Source organism: Ammospiza nelsoni, chromosome 8 (assembly GCF_027579445.1).
Source record: "Ammospiza nelsoni isolate bAmmNel1 chromosome 8, bAmmNel1.pri, whole genome shotgun sequence".
In the NCBI taxonomy this organism is placed as follows: domain Eukaryota; kingdom Metazoa; phylum Chordata; class Aves; order Passeriformes; family Passerellidae; genus Ammospiza; species Ammospiza nelsoni.
In genome coordinates, this window is record NC_080640.1 from 24,566,456 (window position 1) to 24,584,787 (window position 18,332).

At 44.6% G+C, this 18,332-nt stretch overlaps 1 protein-coding gene across 1 annotated transcript in view; it reads left to right on the plus strand.

Moving 5' to 3' along the window:
- Positions 1 to 1,242: 1,242 nt before the first annotated feature.
- The window catches only part of CSGALNACT2 (chondroitin sulfate N-acetylgalactosaminyltransferase 2), a 32,755-nt gene continuing 15,665 nt past the window's right edge, over positions 1,243 to 18,332 (plus strand). Inside the window, exons 1-2 of the mRNA XM_059477375.1 lie at positions 1,243 to 1,281; positions 17,016 to 18,257. Coding sequence (XP_059333358.1) covers positions 17,594 to 18,257 — 664 coding nt within the window. The 5' untranslated portion in view covers positions 1,243 to 1,281; positions 17,016 to 17,593. The remainder of the gene's footprint in view (positions 1,282 to 17,015; positions 18,258 to 18,332) is intronic.

Below are 18,332 nucleotides of genomic sequence, written 5' to 3' on the forward strand. Positions count from 1 at the left end.
ATGGCTAGGAAAGTGTCTGGATGGATGATAACACCAGCCAAGTGTCTTCTCCCTGTTCATTTAAGGTATTCCCTAGAAAGACCTTTGCTGTCTGAGGGCTTGAAACCTAGACTGAACAGATCTGATCTTTGGACACCCAGCCCCTCCCACACCGTGTGGTGCAGCTATTTATGAACAAATGGGTTTATGCCTGCCTGAAGACAAAGGGCTGCTCTGTGCTAAATGGGGTACAGATCTCAGCAGTAGCGTGACAAAGGATGCAGCCTCTGCTGCTCACACCATGGGGCTCTGTTCTGGGACGCCCTCAGCACCTGCCTTGAGGCAGGTGAGCAGTCCAGGCAATCCAGCAGTGATCTCAAATTAGGGGGTGCAGGCCTGTACCTAATAAGCCTTTACTGCTTTCTCTGTCTGCTTTTGATGAGCGGGACCAAAACCATTTGGTACATAGCTGTGGAAGAACATTCCTATCTTACCAGCTTCCTGAGCTTTCCCCTTTTAAACTGCTACAAGCCACCATTCATGTGTGTGGCTGGAAGCTGCACGCGTTCCCAAGCCTGGCTTCCTTTCAGGTCAAGCCCTGCAGAAAACTAATAATTTAAAAAAATGGTGTAGTGAAACGTTCTTCTGGAAATATAGAACTGTACATAAATACTTGGATAAGTAAAAAACAATCATTGGGAAATTCTGTTTCTTGTTTCCACCATAAAAGCTACATTTCAGGGCTTTGCTAACGTGTGAGAATCAGCATCACTGTGCTGCCGCTGCGAGCCGCGGAGCCCCATGCAGGGCAGGCCGAGGAGCTGCGCTGCCGGTGCGCGGGCAGTGCCGGGGCTGTTCCCAGGGCAGGCAGGGTCAGTGCAGGGCCCGGGAACCTCCGGTGGCGCTCGGTGCGGCCGCGGCGCTGAGGGCCCGCCGGCGGGCGCGGCCGGCACAGCCGCGGAGGGTGCATTGATCCGCTCCGCTCTCGCCCTCAGACGAGCGCTTCCCGCCGCTCCCGGGGCGCATCGGAGCGCGGCGCGCCCCCGCCTCAGGGCAGCGGAGAGCGAAGGCGCCGCAGGGCGGGGTGCGGGAGCGGAGGGAGGTGCCTCGGCCCCTCCCTGCTGCCGAGCAGCGGCGGCGACGGCCCCGTTTCCCCCACGGGACTGCGCGGGGGACCCGGTCCCGCCCCGGGGGCGGTCGGGGGCGGCCGGCCCGTCCCCTTTAAGCGGCGCGGCGGAGGGTCCCGCCCGCTCATTTCCGAGCGCGCAGGAAGTGCAGGCGGGCTCTGCGCCGGCCCGCGCGGTGAGTACGGCGGCACCGCGCCCCTCCGCCCTCCGGCCGCCCCGCTCCTCCCCGGCCCCGCTCCTCCCCGGCCCCGCTCCTCCCCGGCCCCGCGCCCCTCACCCGCCCGCCGCCCCTCGTCGCTGCCGGCAGAAGGTGCCGCGCAGCGCCCCGGAGCCCTGCCGGCCGCGGGCAGCGGCACCACGGCGGGCCCGGCCCCGTGTCCCGGCCCGGAGCGGGCTGCGGCCGGCCCGCACCGACCGCCCCAGGCGGCCGCGGATCTGCACAGCTGGGACTGCCCCGACCGCCGTGGCGCGGCGGCCTGGACGCCGGGCCACTCGGTTGTACCGTAGCGCTGTCTCAACAATAAAACGAATCTGTCCCTCACGGCTGCGTTTCCATTGTGTTGGCTGGCCGTAGGCGTGCTGGGAGCGCGTTTGTGCATCCGCAGGCAGCGGGATGCAGCAGGCGGCGGGCACGGGGCAGCGCCCGGCCGGGCTGTGCCCGGGGCCGTGCCGGTGCTGTGCCGGGGCTGTGCCCGGGGCAGTGCCGGTGCTGTGCCCGGGGCCGTGCCGGGGCCGTGCCGAGGCTGTGCCCGGGGCAGTGCGGGCAGTGCCGGGGCCGTGCCGAGGCTGTGCCTGGGGCTGTGCCCGGGGCAGTGCCGGGGCTGTGCCCGGGGCAGTGCGGGCAGTGCCGGGGCCGTGCCGGGGCTGTGCCTGGGGCTGTGCCCGGGGCAGTGCCGGGGCCGTGCCGGGGCAGTGTCGGTGCTGTGCCCGGGCGGCCTTAGGGCTCGCTGCGGCCGCGAGAAACCCCCGTTCCTTCCAGCAACCCCCCAGAATTGGGGAGATGGTGATGAGGGTGCTTAATTATCCTCGGTGGAATGTTGAGCGTTGTTTCAACTGTGTTTTACATCTCCGGGTTGTCAAACGCGTTCTTGCTCGGTAAATTCCGTGCTCTCGCAAACTGTGAGAGTTTGGTATTGAGCATAAAAATAAATTGTGTAATTGTCACCAGGCAATTAATTCAGAAATGCTAAAGCAGTAACGGGGGATGTTGCAATTTGCAAGACCTTTTTTAAACCTAAGTATATAGAAATTTAAATTTGGTAGTACATGTTTTCAGTGGAGTGTAATCAGTGTTTACTTTATTCTGTGGTTTTGCTGTTTGTTTGTGCTTTCCTTCTCTTCAAGTCCCTCTGTCAGGTGGAAATTGAGATGCTGATCTCTTCTGCTAAACTTGTAGATGATGGATAAGGACTGACTTTATTGTCTTTGCACCGGTAACTTAACTGCAGAAAAGAGAGGTTGTTTCAACACTGAGTCAGTATCTCTCAGTTTAAGGTCATACAGTAAAAATACCTTTTTTTCCCCCCCTTCTTCTTGGAGGCTGTAATGCTAGGCCTCGTAGGACAGTTTCTTCTTTTCCAGCATGCACTAGCTGCAAATTCCTACCTTGCTTTAGTGTGCTTGAGGGAAACTCCTGGCTTCCCTTTATTTATTGGCTAGATAGAGAGTCTCCAAGGAGCACCAAAGACAGCAGCTTGGGAATATTCCCAGTGGCTGTCAGTGGAGGTAGATGTGTTTTGCAGAGGGGTGTTAGCTAGGAGCCTCAGTTACACCCTGAGGCTTTTGTGAGAGACTCTACCAGTGAGTCCTTATCAGAAATATCAGGAGCCTGCACTGAGCATTACCACAGCACCTCTGTCCTGAACCATCAACAGCTGAACATGGGAGGAGCAGTGGCTGTTGAAGTACATGACTGTACTGCTCAAATACACATTCTTTAGCTTGTCTGTTGCTGGAGAAAACATGTGAGAACTTCAGTGTGATTAAGATTAGTTGATGCTGAATAGTTCTTTTCCTTCTTGATCCCATGACTTTGTTTTAGCGTTTTTCTCAGGCTTAAGGAAGGAAGGAAGGAATAAAGGAGAAAAAGAAACCCCCAAAGCTGTCGGTACAGCTGCTGCATTGTGGTAGAAGTTGCACCAAATTACTCTTGAATGTAAATTCTTTGCTTTTGTGATCCATCCCCAGGATATGGGTTTTCCCAAGTCAGTGAGAAACATCATCTGAGGGCATGGTTAAATAGTAAGTAGCTGTGGTCTCTTACCAAGAAAACCCACAAGCATATTTGGCACGGGAATTTCAACCCCTGCATCACAGTCTGCTGCTTCATGCTTGCCGGAAGTGTTCTGTGGACCTCTTTATAAAAAGAATCCATCGAATCACCTGAACTTTAAAAAGAGATAAAACTAAACTCCCAGGAGGGCGGGTATGAGAAATATGAGGTCAGTTTTTTTAACTGCAGAAAACAAATTGCACAATATTTTTCTTGTCTCTGATGCAGCCTGTCATTATGAAGCAAGCTTCATGACTTGCAGTATTTTCTCCTTAAATAATGCGGAAACAGGATCACAGAGGTGGGATGAAAGTCAGGCTTTGGATAAGTGCTGGAGCTGATTATGTCCTTGGCTTTTTGTTAGCTCATCTGCCCTCTAAGGGATCAGCCCTTCAGAATGAAAGTATGGAAAAAGGCCATAATAATTTTACTTCTGGAAAAATAACATAGAAAATAGGCAGGGGTTTCAAGAGTGCAAGGCTTTCTTTAAAAAAAAAATCATTGTTAAAGGGCACATTGGGAAGAAAATATTTTCAGGAGCATGTTGTTTTTAGAAAAAAAAGACCAAACCACAAATAACTGCTTTATCTATATATCTAATTATGCTGTTTTAAGCTTAGTGCTGGAAGTGGGGAAATGAGACCAGAACTCACAAGGTGCTGATAAAAGAAATATAATGCTTTATGAAGGGAATGGGAATATAGTTTTATTTCTGAGTTGGAACCACAGCTTATAAGAAGAAATTTGTGGAAGGGCACTTCTTACTGTCTGCCAGAACAGCTTCATTCTGAATGATGATTAGAAAAGACCAGCACATCCTTTAATATTATAGCTCATAAAAAAAATCTGAAAGTGTGCAATTACTTTAATATCTTTAATTTCTTTTCTATTAAGCTCTTAGATTTTTTTTTTTTTGAGGGCAGGAAAAATTCTGCAAGTTACAGCCCTCTAGTCATGAGTGCCTTTTGGTGCAAAAGTAGTTGAATAGGGTACTGTTTTAGACCCTGGTTTAGAGGCCCATTTTGGGTACAGCTAGCTTCTGCTTTTATCCAGGCCTCTAAAAAAATTTATTGTAAGGCTGCGAGTATTTTATGTTTACTTAAAAATGTAGACTGACAAGTTATTCAGCTTAGTGTTGTTTGGGTATCTAATACGTTATGGTGTGTGAAGTCTAAATTGGTGATTCTGATGGTCACTGATAACTGAGAAAATCTTTTAAGAAGAGTAACAAGGTAATGATTGCAAGCTGTGTGTAGTCACTAAAGATGGGAGATTGAAGGATAAAGGAAGATGGCTTTTTTCCCTTATCCTTGAAGGTGCTGCCTGTGCCAACCTGGCACAGTGAAATGCTTGTGAGAGGCTTGCAGTCTGTCTGCTGGCACTGGGCTGTCTGTGCTGCACCTCTGCGTTGTGGTCAGGCTGGCAGGGGCTGCTTGCTCCTGATCATTTCTGAATGGGGTGTGGGAGAATAATTTCTTGAAACAATCTCTGCTTTACCTTACTTGTTTAAAGGCTCTTTCCATTCACTCACCAAATCCTCCAAAAGCAAGTTGATAAAACTGGCAAGTTACTTCAGGCTGTGAGTGCAAATATGAGCTCTGGGAAGAGCATCAGAAGAGTTGGTGTTTCAGGGTGAAGTTCAGAGAATCTAAATCAGATGACATGAGGAAACTATCCTGTGAGGAAATCATGTATGTACTTTTAAGTCTATTTCCTGACAGTCACATCCAGCTGTAATAAAAAGTGGCAGTAGTGCTTTTTATTGGCCTGTTTACTGATTTGAGGCTGCCTGCAGTGTAGGTGCTTTCCAGCACGGTGCTCTTGGGTGTGATTGCTTCCAGTGGCCCTTCCTGTGTTCCTGGGAAGGTTTTGGTGTGCAGCCCGTCTCCCTGCACTGGAGGGTGCCCGTGTCTCCTTGGGGAGGTGCGTTTGAGGAGGGTGGGCAGCCGGGGCAGAGCTGCCTCTGTTTCACTTCAGCCTTTCCCCCTTTAGTTCTTTCATTGGTGGGGTGGGTGGGTGCTGAAGGGCAGGTCTGTCTGCGTTGGTTCTTACCTTTCCTGCTCCCTGCACTAACTGGTGGTGTTTCACTGGTGAAGCAGCTCCTGGCACTGGATCCTTCTCTTTTGGACTGTGCTCTCTGGTAGGGATGTCACTTAGGGCAGCTGTCCAGAAAGCACAGATCAGCACCCAACAGCCACCATGTGCATCCTGCTGTCAAAAGTGAGGCTTCCCATCAGCTTCTCTACCATGGCTAGAAGTGGCCTAAAATGTCCCTCAGTGCATGGCTTCAATAGATGGAGGGGTAAGAATGTTGGCCTGTGGCAGTCTGAGTACAAGTACACCCTTGGCAACTAAAGAAGAAGTGCAGGATGGAAGTGCTGTGGCTGTCTCACCCAGTAGGGGTGGCTGGGCTGGTGCTGGGGGAGGGTTTGGTGGGCAGGCACTTTTGGCACTTGTTCTCCCAAAAGCTAGGCAAAGTAATTTTACTCTTTGGCATACTGGAGGGAATTTCAGTTCAAGGAAATCAGTGTGCTAGTTGTAGAGCGGAAGTAAACTTCTCTCATGGCTAACAAATCCTCTGGAGATGGGTCCTACCTGCATACTGTTAATGGCTGTGGCTGGCAGCAGTCGTCTCCTTTTGCTGAATGTAGCTCCAGGCAGGTTCTCAGGTGTTCAAAGTAAAAACAATACAATGCAGAACAGGTAGGAGTTAAAAGTAGCTTAGAAATACAGTACTTGCAGTTATTGTATTTCCAAGTAAAATTACTGAGCAGATGAGGTTCTTTTATGTAGACACTTCTTATATTTAACTCTGATAAATGAACATCAAGCACAGAATGAGGTTAGTATGTCTGCACTGTTAATTGTGCTTTTTGTCAGGACAATATATGAATGCTTTCATAGAAGACCAAAATTATAGGATGCCTGGGTTCTCCAAAAAGTTGTGTATGAGCCTAGAGCAGTTTAGTATTGACTAGCCCCAGGTAATTGTGTAAAGAAAAGGGCCCTAACGGTTTTTCCAATGCCAGTTGCCAGGGACGTGGAAGGACAGTTTGTGGCTTTCGGGTGTGTAATTGTAGGAAGACATGAAAATTTAAAGCTGGTGGCTGAGGTGCTGCTGTGCAGAGGTTCTGAGCTAATTCTGTGTGTGGCTGTTGTGTTTGTAGTGTGTTGTGTGTGACAGTCAGTTGCAGCCAGATCAGTAACCAGGCAGATTTTCTGCTTCCCCAGTGCTGGTGTGTGGTGTTTGCATCCTCTCCGTAGAAACCGCAGAGATGATACTTGGAGAGTTCTGGGTGGAGTTTGTGCTGCTGCTGCAGGGGCAGGTGCTGAGCAGCGATGCACAGGAAGCAATTGAAGCTGTTGGGAGCACAGCTGAATAAAAGCAGAGGAAGTGATGTAAATGAACTTGTGTTTTGAAGCACACTGAAAACACCAAGTGCTACTCTTGAGCACCGTTCAGAGTGAACCCATAGTCCTGAGGCTAAGTTGTAAGTTTCTGTGACATAAAGTCTGTCCTGCAGGAGTATTTTAGGTGACAGCTTTCAGATGGCTTGTGGTAGCACTTCGGCTGTCTCTTAAAGGCTTCCCCAGGCAGTGGTGTCAGAAAGGATGGAACTTGACAGCACTGTTGATGCTGCTCGCTGCCCCAGGGGCAGCAGATGCCTTGCACATCTTGTGCTCTGGTAGAGTGAAAATTGAGACTGCTGAGTGATGGTAGTGTAGTCCATCTTCCATGTGCTCTGTGAGTTCCTGATGCACGTCTTCTGTCTGTACAAGACTTCTGTCTTGTGAAGAAGAGACATACAATTTGTGAGGTAGCAGGATGAGTACTGGTTGCAGTCAGTGCTGGCTGGACAGAGGCTGGCATGGCAGGTTTCTTCCCAGCACAGTCAAACCATTGCTCCAGTAAGATGCCTCTGCAGGGCAAACTTTGCCCCAGTGCCCCCAAGTGTTTGGCAAACTGGGATGTTAACATCCAAAACACTGTATTAGTTTCTGCTCTGAAGTGCTGCTATGCATGTTTCTTTATGTTGGATTTTTTAAATTAGGTTTTGGACAGAATCCAGTGGTTTTGAATTCTTTTGCATTTAACTCTTCAGAATTCCTCTTTAGTTTAAGGTCCTGAGCAGGTGGAAATGATAGGGATTTAAATCAACTGTGTGAGGGGACAAAGAAGGGAGGGGGGAAAAAAGCAACGCTGGACAAGTGTTCAAATAGTGTAGTAGAAGCTGTTGCCAGTAGAACCATGTGTTAAATATGGCACTTGTGACAAGTGTCTGTGGTAACAACCTCTGTGTCCCTGCTGAGAAGCAAAACAAGCAAAACAAACTAGAAAAAAAAAAAAAAAGTAGTGAGATATGAACACAGCAAAAGAAGAGTACAAGGAGCCTGCAAAAACTTAGCAGAGGTTTGCAAGAACTCTTGGCTTCTCTCCCCTTCAGACCATGAGGATCTCTTTCTGAAGAAAAGGGGAGCAAAGGCAGTTCAAGTGGTCCAGACTGACTTCAGGGGCTTGAAAAACAGAGCAAGAGAGGTGAAGCGGCATAGTGCCCAAGTGCTCAGTGTTTGAGGTTTCTGGTTGTTCATACTGGCAACTCTCTCAATACAAGGAGAATATCAAGATAGTTCTGACAAGCTGCTGGCTTTTCTGCTTCCGGTCAGGCTTGGTATTGCTAGTCCTTTAAGAGTAAGTTAATGCTTAGGTATAATGTCATACTGAAAAATTACAGATGACATTAGCTGTGCTTCTGGAATGCACCAGATGTTTCTCAATTGTTTGGCATCCCGTTTTCATGGCTGGTGACATATCCGTGGCTGATTTGTTGTGCTGAAAGCAGAACCTGAGCTATTACACTGAATTTTAGCCTTTCTAAAAACATTTGTAGTTTGTGTTTCTCCTTCCATCTTCAGTTGAGGACTGAAAAATAGCAAAGTGAGCACAGTTTTCAAAACCACATGTGAATTTAAACTAGCTGATTCAGTTTTATTTAAGAAAAACTTGGGGGTATTTAATTTTCAAAGCACCATTTTCTCAGGATTTCTAGATCAAGTAGTATTTTAAGCTGGTTTTCCTTGTTTTAAAACTCTCAGTCCAGACTACCCCTTGGACAAAATGCACAGAAATGTCTTCCAATGGTCACTTCAGGATCTTCAAACATGCACCGAGGAGACATGTACAAATATTCCCTGGTCCTGGTAACCCTCAAAAAATTTGGCAATAAATCATTACTTCAGAGAATATTGCTGTGGTGCATAGTTGTCCCACAAAACGTTTTTATTAAATTTAAATCATTTTCCTATAAACATTTCTGGTTTTAAGATGGCTATTAATAGAAGTTTGAAAGTATTTTTAAGAAAGTTGGATGCACTTGAGAATTTAATTTCTTTTTGTTTCCACTTCGACTGCTATAGCTGCATCATAGTCTGGAATATTACATCCTTGAAAACAGTATCACACTTACCATAGGAAAAAATTACAAAAAAAGGAAAAAGTTTAACTTCTCCACATTATTAAGTCTCTAACTTTTTTTAAAATGCTGGCCAATATGCTGTGCAACTGTTAGAAAGAACACTCTGGGTATGGACTGTCCTTTTCCACCCCTTCATTTGATTACTTAAGAAAAAGAAAATCTCCGTGTGAGAGCCACCTGTGAGTGCCTCAAAGGATCTGTTTTGCTCTACAGCATTTTGAGATTTGCTTTACAGTACGAGGAAACTGCATGTATGACCTTTGTTCTTACCTCCCACAGTGAGAAGTCTTCACTGGCTCCATGTATGAACTTGAATGACAATTACCCTTTAAAAACAGCTCCAGAGTTTACATAGGTTGGCATTTATATTTTCACTATGCCTGGGTTACAGTAGCTATGTTATCTTGATCTCCATATATAGCTAAGTAGATGACAGAGGTCTGAGAAAACAGAAGACAGCTTGATTCTGGGAATGCAGTTAGATGTGGAACTCAGGTAAAGCAATTGCAGGAAAACCATGTTATTCTGATCTCTTTGGTTTTGCCAGCTACCATTCCACAGTGGAACTCTGCAGATATTCTCAATGATTGGTTTTAACTAATAGAACATAGCATCAGTGGAAGTGTAGGTGTGCTGTGCAGATGCTCTGCACGTGAGCTGGAATCACCTTGTACTTGTTGCATTTGAGGGAGCAGGCTCATCTTGTGTGGGGGAAATATTTAGCTTTTTAAGTTGTTTAGACACTGGGAGTGCACAAAGAGTATTTCACCTTTCCTCATTCACTTTGATTCAAGGTGATGCTGTGTTTCTAAGTGTAACTGGTTTTCTGTCCTTCTGAAGCAGGCTGTTTTCTGTGCAAAAAAGCCCTACCTACAGCATTACCTTTTTGAAGACTGCTGGGAATCTTAAGTTTAATTTCTGCCTCTTGCTGCAGCTGTGGCTTTGTCCTACAGAAAGAGGTGTAAACATCTCCCAGCATGTGGTCTAACAGGGACTGTTGTGCATCCTTGAAGATAAGCTGCAGTTGCTGTAAGTGGGATTTAGTTTTGCCTAAGCTGTCCTCCACAGGCTTTTTCCATTGACTGGGTGTGCAGTGTTACACAGGCTGGTGGGAGGCTCTGCCACCTTTCAGTGGATGGTTGCTGGCTATGGCTGCTCAGTGTTGTGCCCAGGAACCCAAATGCTGCTGTGTTATAATTTATGCAGCCCCTTGTGGGGACTGTGTCCTTAATAAGGGTTTAACAAAGCCTCGTGGTAAGAACAGGCTGGGTTCTTGCCTAATGCACATGTGAAAAACAACATTACTTTCAAGGTGTTGGGAATACCAGGAGAAGGATCTTCCCTGATAACTGTGCTGATGTAGCTCTTGTGCCTCTGGTCTTATTTCTAGGTTGAGCTCTAGCAACCAGCAAAGTAGGTGCAGTAAGTGTAATCATATAAAACTGCTGTTCCTTTAATTTCCTGAGAATAAGGGGAAGAAGACATGCTTCACCAAACTTGGAGTTTGTGGTTTTCTTGCCAAATTTAAAAAGAGGAATAGCACCAACAGCAGTGCAGAAACCCACAAGCTAAATAATGTAAGTGATAGGAAAAGTTGTGTCATACAGAAAAGCTACTGTCTTTTGAAAGCTGAAGATAGAAGAGCTTTTTGTGACAGCTGTTCAGTAATAATTTTAAAACAAGCAAGCAAATGAAACTCCTGCAGCTGGTCCTACCCAGGACATCTTACCTAGTTTTTCTTGCCAAACAGATGCGTCTCTTCATAAAAACAGTAAGGTGGCTGAGAGCTGACTTTTGTTTCCTGAAATGGAATAATACTGACCAGTGTGGTTAAGGTGTAGCTGGTTGGGTTTCAGTTTTAATTCAGCATTTTCCGGACAACTGGACTTGCTTTGGATTCACTGAGGCCAAAGCAAGGCTTCTATTCATAAGCTCATTGCTTACTTTGGATTAGTTATAAAGTAAATAATGTGAATAATACTGTTCTTTCATTTGTACACTTAAGTATGTAATGGGTTTAGTTTTGTTTAGGAACAACAAATGCCAGGACAAGAGATAACATGCTTGCTTCTCTCATTTATAGGAGATAAAACTGCTTCAGCAAAAGGTTGCTCTTTTTCCTTGCTATTTCACAGTAGGTCACGAAAGAATTGTATTTAAACCACTACAGTACAGTTATTATTTCCTTCAAGCATGACAGTGTGACTACTTTTTCCAGGCATTGTCATGGCAAAAATGCCACCATTTCTAGGTTGTTGGATATCACCCCCTGCTTGCTTTTTGTGAGAACAGAGGCACTAAACTGCACAGTATTTCCTATTCTGTCAGCTTGGCAAGCTGGTTTATTTTCTGCCCGTGTGCATGGGGCAGGGAAGGGCTGTGTGGTGCATGAGCAGGATGGGTCCTTCCTGCAGCCCCCAAGGCTTTGTTGCTGTTGTAAAAACACATTCCTGGGAACTTGAAACTGAGCCAGAAATTGCAAGAGAGAGTTTGGGCAAGCTGTAAAAAGCATGACCTGCTTGATTGTTCTTGATCTCTGAGATGATTGAGCACTGCTATTAAAATGAAACTCTACTCTTTTCTATGTTTCTGTGTTTTACAAGTCAGTACAAAGTCTGTTGATTCACTTGCTTATCCTGAAAAGATGTAATTAATAAGCAGGATCTGGTCCTTGGAAAAGGCAGGTTTTTTATTGATTTTATCTCTCCCTGGTGTTGAGAGTGAGTTGACCTATCACATGAAACAAGGGAGATAAGAAACCTGATATATCTTCCCTGTATACTGCAGCCTCTGATGTTGCAGAGGAAACTTGTGGAGGTTTGGTCTTAATTTTATTTTGGAGCACAGCGTTTCTGCTGGCAAAACAACAATGTTGCTTTTTGTAGTAGAAACTATTTGCATGGAGAATATTATTTTTTGAGTAATAAATCCTGTGTTTGTTGCACTCTTCACTTAAGTAACTTTTTCCTATGGTTCCCATGCCTGAACTGCTTATTCCTGGTATACTGTGAGTTCTAGAATCGTCCTCTTGCCAAAGGCATGATTTTTTTTCCCTTCCCATATAGAAATTAAAGAAATATCTGATGTTACCTATTGCAGATATGCTGAGCACTTTATGTGATGAATTTTAATGTGGACAGTTCACCACTGTTCATTTTTTTCCCACGTCTTTTATTAAAAATGAAGTGAGATGCTCAGTGATCAGTGCACAGTCATCTTTGTTCCCCTGTTTCCCCCATGGGACTCTGGCTTTGGCAGAGGAAAGGAAACTGATGAAAATCAAGAGGTAGCTTGAAAAATTCCTTTGGTGTCAACCAGGTAAGGTGAGCAACAAAACTGAGGCAAAGCTGAAGTTCAGTGCTGATCAACTAAAAGGGGGTGTTGGGATGAATTGGAATAGTATGCCATATTCTAAACTTTCAAGAAGTTGAAAATAAGCTTTGTTGTATATGCTTACCCTGGGCAGTGGTAGCAATGTGTACAAGCAAAGCTTTGAGATTGTTCAGAATTCAGTGTGAAACTGGTAAGGTCTAAAATACTTTGTGATTATTTTCACTTTCCTATTGGTTTTATTGAATGTGGGTTGTCTTTCCATAAATTGATAGTGCCTTTTAACTTCTCTCCCATCCAGCTGTGCATGTGTTTGTGTATGCTTGGGAGGCAGAGCCATAGCTGAAAGCATATCAGGTGGCAGAACTGTAATAAAAAGATGGGGTTTTTTGGTCAGTAAAGAGGGTGAGATTCTTCATTAGTTTTCCAAAGTGAGAACTTCAGCAGTTAATTCTTGAGAATTTTTTCCCCACTTCCTTTTTCCTAATAGCTGACAAATCTGACTTAAGTACTAACTCAAGTAGAACTGTGTACTAAAACCCTGGAAAAATTCTTTTGTCTTTTCTGTGGATACACCTCAGCAGACTCTCTAAGCAGAGATGAAGTGATGTGTACTTAAGGTAGGTTTGAGGTTTTTCCCGCTGGGGTTTCTGCAACAGCAGATGCCCAGCTTGCTTTGTGTTTGGTTTCAGCAGGTGAGAGGATAAAGGTGTGCCCAGTGCTCCTCTAACGTTCCAAGCTGTCCTGTTCTCAGTGGCACTCGTCTTCAGAATAAAAGGGAATGTGCAAGGGATGACATTGGACCTTATGTTTTCATTGTGTAACTTGCCAAGAAGAGAAATATGTGTGTGGAGCAGGCTTAAGACAGTGAATATGTGTGCCATCTGGGTGAAATTATGAACAATAAAATAACTCTCAGCTGGAATTTCATGAGCAGCTAAACAGTGTCCATCTAGGGCATGCTGAATGAAAAGGACACGTCTAAAGTAAAACATGCTCACACAAGGAAAGTCCCCACAGTCTGGCATGAAGCCAGGTGCATACTGAATTAGGTCACTGCCTTAAGTGTGATGCTTCCCCACTTCAGAAGGATGTACTCATCCTTTGCAACAAGGAACAAAACCAGAATGCTAATATAATTTAAAAAATGTGAAGCATTTTCGATTAGCATGCTGGTCTGTTCCCTGGTGCTTAGAGAATCAATGAACTTTTTTGTAAGGAACAGAAACATTTCCATTGTTGAATATACAGAAGACCCTGGAAATGCAGAAAGTATTAACAACCAGGTGCCTCTGGAAAACCTGCAGATCTTTATAAGACTTGTGTGAGTCTCAGATGTCTCATTCTTTGGAGATCATACAGACTACTGCAAATAGACTAGTTCTGAAGAACTGATAGGAGTTAAATACCAGCATGCAATAATAGCAGGTGCAATTTAAAGTTTTGGAGCTTAATATTTAAGCTCTGAAATTCCAGGGACTTCTGTGTGATTACTAATTACCAGGTAATCTTACTGTCCTTTTTTATAAACTTCAGAATGTTCTATGTAACCCAATTAATTTCCCTATTGTGATTTTTGGGATCCCACGTGCTTTTGCTTGTTCTGGGGTTTCACAGCCTGCTTTCTCTTGTAATCATGTTCTACAGCCTAGTTACTGGAATTCCTAAAGTAGGGCTGTGCCAGACCAAATTCAGATCAAATTTGGGTTGTAAATATGCAAAATAAGGGCTTTTTCCCTCCCCTGTTCTCTGAAAAGAGAGGATAGTGAAATAGAGTGCTCATAAGCTCTCCTTTTCCAATGGGAAAAGAAGGAAGGAAGATTCTTTCTGCTTTCACTCAGTCTGTGAAGTATTCAAGATAAAATGTGTCTTACTCCTTTGTGGTAACTTCCCTCAGCAGAAGTAATACTGAAGGAAAAAAAAAACATGTCAATTGGCTCAGTTCCCACTGCTTTAGCAAACTAACTTACCCATTCAGCTCTCCATGTGCAATTTAAAATTTTAATGTTCTACATAAGTGATTGCACAAACATTCCTGGCCTTTAAAGGCCACGGTGAAGCTCTAGTGGGAAAAACGCCTGTTCTTAATGGTGAAAAAATGGCCAAACAGCAGTAGGCAGTGCCTGTCTCTGTAAAAGGCTGTCTTGTTAACAGGATTGTCACTGGCCCATAGATGCAGGGTTTCAGCTCATGAAGGGATAATTAGAGCCTAGAAGGGCAAGCGGTGCTGTTCTCGTTGCTGCAGGAGTGGGTTATTGTGTATATTCCCTGGGCACCCCTCGGGGCAGGGCAGGGCCCCTGTCAGCCCTGTGCTCTGAGCAGGGGAAGGGCTCCTGGGAAGGGCCAGGAACCTGCAGTGTCCAGCAGGGAGTCCCTGCAGGGTGTGTTGGCTTCCCCAGTCCAGGCTTACCATAACGATGAATGTTTGGCCACAGTGGGAAAGGTGGCAAGAGCAAGAGTTCTCTCACTGCCCCCTGCTATTCTCTGGGGGAATCTTCATCTCCTGGTACGTTGTGTCCTCTTGACACCGCATCAGGAGATGTGACCTCCCTTGCTTCTAAGACATGAATGAGACCTAAAGAAACTGTGTGACTCATCAAAGTTGAGCACAGGGCAATTTATTGGTGGAGCAATAATTGACTACAAAAGCCTACTAGAGCTCCATCTTCAGAGGTATTGATTTGTCAGTTAACAGCAATTAGTATAGTTGGGGCTTGATTTACTGATATTTTATGCAAGTTAGATAGTTTGGTCATTTTTCTGTATGCCTTTACTGATTGAAAATGTCAGCTTCTGCATGGAGTAGCTTTAGTACAGTTTAGCATTTACTGAGTTTTAAAGAAACTTATGGTTCTTTATGCTATTAATTGTGGCTTCACCTCTTGCAGTCTAACAGAACAAGAATTCAGTAAGAAATGTAATAAATCATCATATGGTTATCCTTGTACTAAAGAAAGCTTGGGATGATACTCTATCATTTCTGTGAAGTGGTTTTATCCTGTGGAATTTTTCTTCTGTCTCCCTTGATTCATCACATCTGGACACTGGTCAGTAGTCTGAGGATACATCTGGAATTGATCACTCTTTATAGGCATTCAACTTGTATTTATATAATATTGTGTTTATGCAGTGAGGAGTGACTAAATTCTGGCTTGTCTGGACTTGAAAGGATGTTATCTAGTATTCAGTTGATAAAACTGTTACTTATTTTGTACCTGAGTCTCCAGTAGCTTTCCATGAGTTCCAGAAGCTTCAGTTTCAGATGAGTAATTGCCTTTAATCTGCTGTATTAAGAATTTCTACATAATCTGTGTAAATTATTTATCAACAGGGACTTCAGCACTACAAATACTAAAAACTGCTTTGAGCAGTCCTGTAGACTTCAGCTGGACAACTGTTAAGGTGTGCAGCTCTTGCCAGACTTGGTGTGGATGATATGCCTGCAAACTTTGTGTGGCTGTGGCAGGCATTGCTGCTGGTGGTATCAATAAGGCATTTACAGGTCTTTCAGGCCTTGCAATTGGAGCTTTCTTGCAAGTGAAGATGCTGAATATGATACCACCAGTGATCAGGGGTGCTGATCCTGGTGCTGGAAGCTGAGTGGGAAGGGAGAAGTGTCACAGAGACACAGTCAGGGAGACACAGTGCCAGGTGTTTGCTGTAAACACACGGGGAGCATTGTGGCACCTGAGTGGCTCTCAGGGTCAGCACAAGATGGGCTGGGTGGCAGCTGGCAGTGCCAGATAACTCTGCCCAACCCCTGCAGAAGGAGTATGGGAGTGAGCCATTTTTTTCTAGTCTCCTAAGGACAGTGAAACTAAACTGGGAGTCTCAGAACTTCCCCCAAACCATAATTGCATAACACAGTCAAAATGGATGTAGAGCTAATAGGTCCCTGGATAAATTTTAATGAGCTTCATTTATTTTATACAAGCAAATTTTAAATGAAAGTATTTTATTAATGTTGAAAGTAGACTAACATGCATTGAGCTTACTTCTTACTCTTTTATGCTGTCATTGAAGAGGCCCATAAAACATTTAGCTGACTCGGTGCTGAGCAGGACTTTTGGTATCCCACTCTTGCATAACTGTGGGCTGTTTCTCTGGTCTTTCCCTCTAGGTTGGTTTGGACAGTCATGTAAGAGTGTGACCCATGAAGTGGTCACTGCCTCTTCATGCTAGCCCAGCCATGTCAGAAGATGGAAATATTAGCAGATGGATAATCTCAGGATCCCTTTCATCAATCAGGGATTGGCGTTGAATTTTAATTTCTTTTGAATTAATCTGAAATGCAGGTTCAGTAAACTTTGATATTAAAATCTTTAATAATTTATTCATCAGTGAACAGTTATACCCTGAAAGGTATTTACTTAAAGTAAAAGCAAATGAAATTGCAAGCTTCTGCTGCTTCAAAATAGTTCATGGGGATTTTTTTTTTTAATTGCTTTTTGAAGTAGTTTAGAGAAGTAGGAAAGACATGGGATTTGTTGCTATCTTTTTTTCCTCCCACAGAGTAAAACAAAACAAAAAGGCCCAAGAAGGAATGGGGGAGTTAAAGCAAATGTGAAATAAACTGTGGTGAGACTATAAGAACCGTTACTGCTTTGGCTAGCTGTGTGACAAATGCATTTTATTGGACTGTCCATATTACTGTTTTCCAGACACTGTGTCAGAGGGAGTTGCTGATGCAAAACAAGAAATGTTTTTTTGCTCTCCCTTTATCACTCCTTGCACCATCGGTCTTTTGCATGTATGTGTTAGAACTTTGTTCATGTGTTTCTCAAATGACTGTCTGCTTTGTAGTTCTAATATGCACCTTTCTTTTAATTTTAGGTTCTGTCTTTGTTTTGCTGACTCAAACCACAGATTCCAAGGAAAGGAGGGGAAGTGGAATAAAATACTCAAGTGCCAGAGGAAAAGCAAGACTAGCCAATGAAAATTATTATTACTAAACTGTAGATTGCTGTCACACATAGTGGGGGGGGGGAATTGCTGTCTGTTCAAAGCTTACAAAATTGCTTTTGCAGATTTCCTTCACAAAACTTCAAATAAGCTAGGCCCCTTCAACTAGGGCTGAATTAGGAAATGGAAATATGATTCCTTGCTGGTGTCTTCAATCTTCCTCTGCCTTTGCAGTTTTTTTTTGTTTGGGGTAGGAAATCCTGAACAAATTGTATGGCGTCAGCCAGGCTTACAGTTGATGGTTATGGATGACACAGGAACTTCAGTTTTACATCTCTGCAATGACACCTGATTAAGGCAAAGCTTGAAAACTGCACATCTGCTATGTTACCAGAACTTGTAGTAGCTATTACAGTTGTGATTTCTCTCTAAGATTTGAAGTCTGGGGTGATGTCCCCTGGAAAGCAAGAGCAGATAATTAATCTTTTAGGATTGGAAGCAGAAATCATATGAGAATGCCCAGAAGAGGCTTAGTAATTCAAGCCAGGACTCGTTGGCTATTGGTGGGCCTTGCTTTACTATTCAGTTTAGTCCTGCTCATGTATTTGCTGGAGTGTGCTCCACAAACAGATGGCAATGGATCTCTGCCTGGTGTTGTAGGTGAAACCATGGGTAAAGAATACTATCAAGCTCTCTTGCAGGAACAAGAAGAGCATTATCAAAACCGAGCTACCAGTCTGAAACGTCAGATTGCCCAGCTAAAGCAAGAGCTTCAGGAAATGAGTGACAAACTGAAATCCCTGCAGGAAAAAAAGAGCCCTAAGGTGAATGGCATGAACTACCAGGGCACCAAGGAACAAACATCCAATGATCTCCTAGAGTTTCTTCATTCCCAGATTGACAAAGCTGAGGTGAGCGTGGGGGCCAAGCTGCCTAGTGAGTATGGAGTCATTCCCTTTGAAAGCTTCACATCCATGAAAGTGTTCCAGCTGGAGATGGGGCTCACTCGGCATCCAGAAGAGAAACCTGTGAGAAAGGACAAACGAGATGAGTTGGTGGAAGTTATCGAGGCTGGCCTAGAAGTTATCAATAATCCAGATGAAGAAGATGGACAAGATGAAGATGATGGAGTGGGAGACAGGCAGCTGTATAGTGAAAATGATTTTATAGAAGGTATGTTTACATGCTTCCCAGCCCCTTAGCAGAATGTCACAACAGGCATTTAATGGGGTTTGTACTTTTAGGTGT